Source organism: Triticum dicoccoides, chromosome 3B (genome assembly GCF_002162155.2).
Source record: "Triticum dicoccoides isolate Atlit2015 ecotype Zavitan chromosome 3B, WEW_v2.0, whole genome shotgun sequence".
Taxonomy (NCBI): Eukaryota; Viridiplantae; Streptophyta; class Magnoliopsida; order Poales; family Poaceae; genus Triticum; species Triticum dicoccoides.
The window spans coordinates 815,916,027-815,918,299 of record NC_041385.1 but is presented as its reverse complement, the minus strand read 5'-3'; the positions used below and the strand labels follow the sequence as shown (position 1 = coordinate 815,918,299).

At 54.9% G+C, this 2,273-nt stretch overlaps 1 protein-coding gene across 1 annotated transcript; it reads right to left on the bottom strand.

Moving 5' to 3' along the window:
- Nucleotides 1-750: 750 nt before the first annotated feature.
- LOC119282436 lies at nucleotides 751-1,817 on the bottom strand. Its single transcript, XM_037562667.1, has one exon. It carries the CDS (start codon nucleotides 1,800-1,802, stop codon nucleotides 894-896), a length of 909 nt encoding a protein of 302 aa, XP_037418564.1. The 5' UTR covers nucleotides 1,803-1,817; the 3' UTR covers nucleotides 751-893.
- Between the last annotated feature and the right edge of the window lie 456 nt (nucleotides 1,818-2,273).

The window sequence follows — 2,273 nt, the reverse complement described above, 5'->3', positions numbered from 1 at the left end:
GAAGCGTCGAGCACGTCCATAGTGTGCGCAACGCAGTGGGAAAAAGGATAAAATGGGCAATCTGATCAAACGATTTCAAAGGATGCCACTGGATATTCTAAGAGTATCTACAACAGGACTCATAAACTGACCTCAAACGTTCAGGCAGATAGCCCGGTCAGTTTACGGAAACGGAAACGAGAGAGGGTGCCATGACTTGTAGTATCTCACTTCCAAAAATCCTAGGTACATACTCCCTCCGTCCGCGAATAAGTGTACTTCTAGTTTTTGTTCTAAGTCAAAGTTTTAAAACTTTGACCAACTATATACAAAAAAGTAGTAACATACTCCCTCCGTTCCATAATGTAGTGCCTATAGATTTTTATAAAAGTCAAACATTACAAACTTTGACCATGTATATTGAGAAAAGTAGGTACATCTAGAATACCAAATGCACATCATTGGATACATCATGAGTTATGTTTTCAGAATTTACATGTTTGGTATTATAGATGTAGACAATTTTCTCTATACACTTGGTCAAAGTTGGCAAAGTTTGACTTTCACAAAAATCTATAGGCACTACATTGTGGAATGGAGGGAGTATATGATATCAAATTGATATATTATGAAAATACATTTCAAAACAGATCTAGTGATACTAATTTAGTGTCATAAATGCTACTACTTTTTTTCATAAAGTTGGTCAAAGTTTTAAAACTTTGACTTAAGACAAAAGCTAGAAGTACACTTATTCGCGGACGGAAGGAGTATGTAAATGTTTTCGACAAAATTGTACATTTGTATTTCAGTTCCAACTATTGTACAAGTAAAATCGAACGTTGTGTTCCCTTCCTAATTAATCTCGATTAATCTCTAATCCGAAAACGATCTACGCTCATTAGCTAATTACATTATTGCGAAGACAGCAGCAGCCTGGCCGGCGACGGGAAGATCCTCCTCTTGCTGCGCTCGGAGATGGTCTCCAGCCCCGGCGACCACGGCCGGCCCTTGGCGCCCACGAGCTGCGCGTAGTGCCGCTTCAGCTCCGGCGTGCTGCACAGCTCCGTCGCGGACGCAGCCACCTTGCCCGACCCGCGCCGGCCGGCAGCGTCGCCGTTGCCGTTGCCGCCGTCGCAGGTGATGACTTTCTCGATGAACTGCGGCAGGACCCGGATGAGCGCCGCGGCACCGTTCTCGCCGCCCTTGACGTACTCGAACGGGCACTGGCCGGGCCCGGCGAGCTGCACCGTCTTCCTGCCCCCCGGCGCGGCCGACAGCGACGCGAGCCTGGCCGCGGTGAGCACGGCCGCCTTGCCGTTGCCACCGGGGGAGGGGGAGGAGAGGAGGCGGCGGGGGAGCACGAAGTAGGTCCGGCCCGGCAGCAGCCGCTCCCCCGGCGACGCGACGGGGACCGGGAGGCCGACGAAGAAGGAGTCGGCCGGGCAGACCACGTGGTCCGCCGGGAGCAGCTCGGCCGTCACGTCCGCCGCCGTGCAGGAGACACCGCCGTTGCCCTCGCCATCACCCTCCTCGTCCTCGTAGACCGGCAGCGCCCTCGTCCGCCCGCCCCAGTACACCAGCCGGGCCGCGGCGGGCACCTCGGCGGCCGCCGGCATGCTCACGCAGGGAGACAGCCCGTTGCCCATGGCGAGAGAAGAGAAGTGTATGGCGCCTGCCTTCGAGAAGCTTCTAGACGGTGGAGGAAGAGACGGGTGAGATTGAGACGAGATGAGCTGGGTGGGCAGTGAGCACGAGAACTGCGGCGTGTGGATCTGAGGGGGAGGCGTATATGTATTCCATTCCCTCCGGGCTCTCGCCATGGTTGGACTAGGACGGGGGTTTGACCTCGGAAGTTGGACGGTTCAACGGGAGCCGCTGCCGCTGAGCTGGGCCGGTACTCGATCGGCCTTTCGTGCACACGTGCTTGTTTATTCATTTTCGGTTTTGTATTACGGCCGGTCGGGTGGCCGTGGCTGGGTCAACGGTCAAAGCAGACGGCCGAGGAGACGGGAGTGGTTCCAGGCGATGACGTGGCGGGTCGCTATTGGGCTAGGGGGTGGGGGCAGTGGGAGGTGAGAAGTGCGAATCGTTCTCCCTCGTGGCCAGCTCGAGGGGGCGGTGTTGCGCGTGCGTGCGGAACGTTGGTGTTGGTGTGGCTGGGTTGGACCGGGACCTGGATCCACCCACATCGATCGACCTGGCAAATTTTGCGCTCTGCTTTTGCCGGCTACTGCTCCAGTCTACGGCACCGACGCCGACATGTGATCTGTAGTAGCATATCCTGCGCGTGC

Coding starts and splice junctions, on each gene's coding strand:
- LOC119282436 (XM_037562667.1), bottom strand. CDS start 1,802: ATGGCGAGAGCCCGGAGGGAATGGAATACATATACGCCTCCCCCTCAG.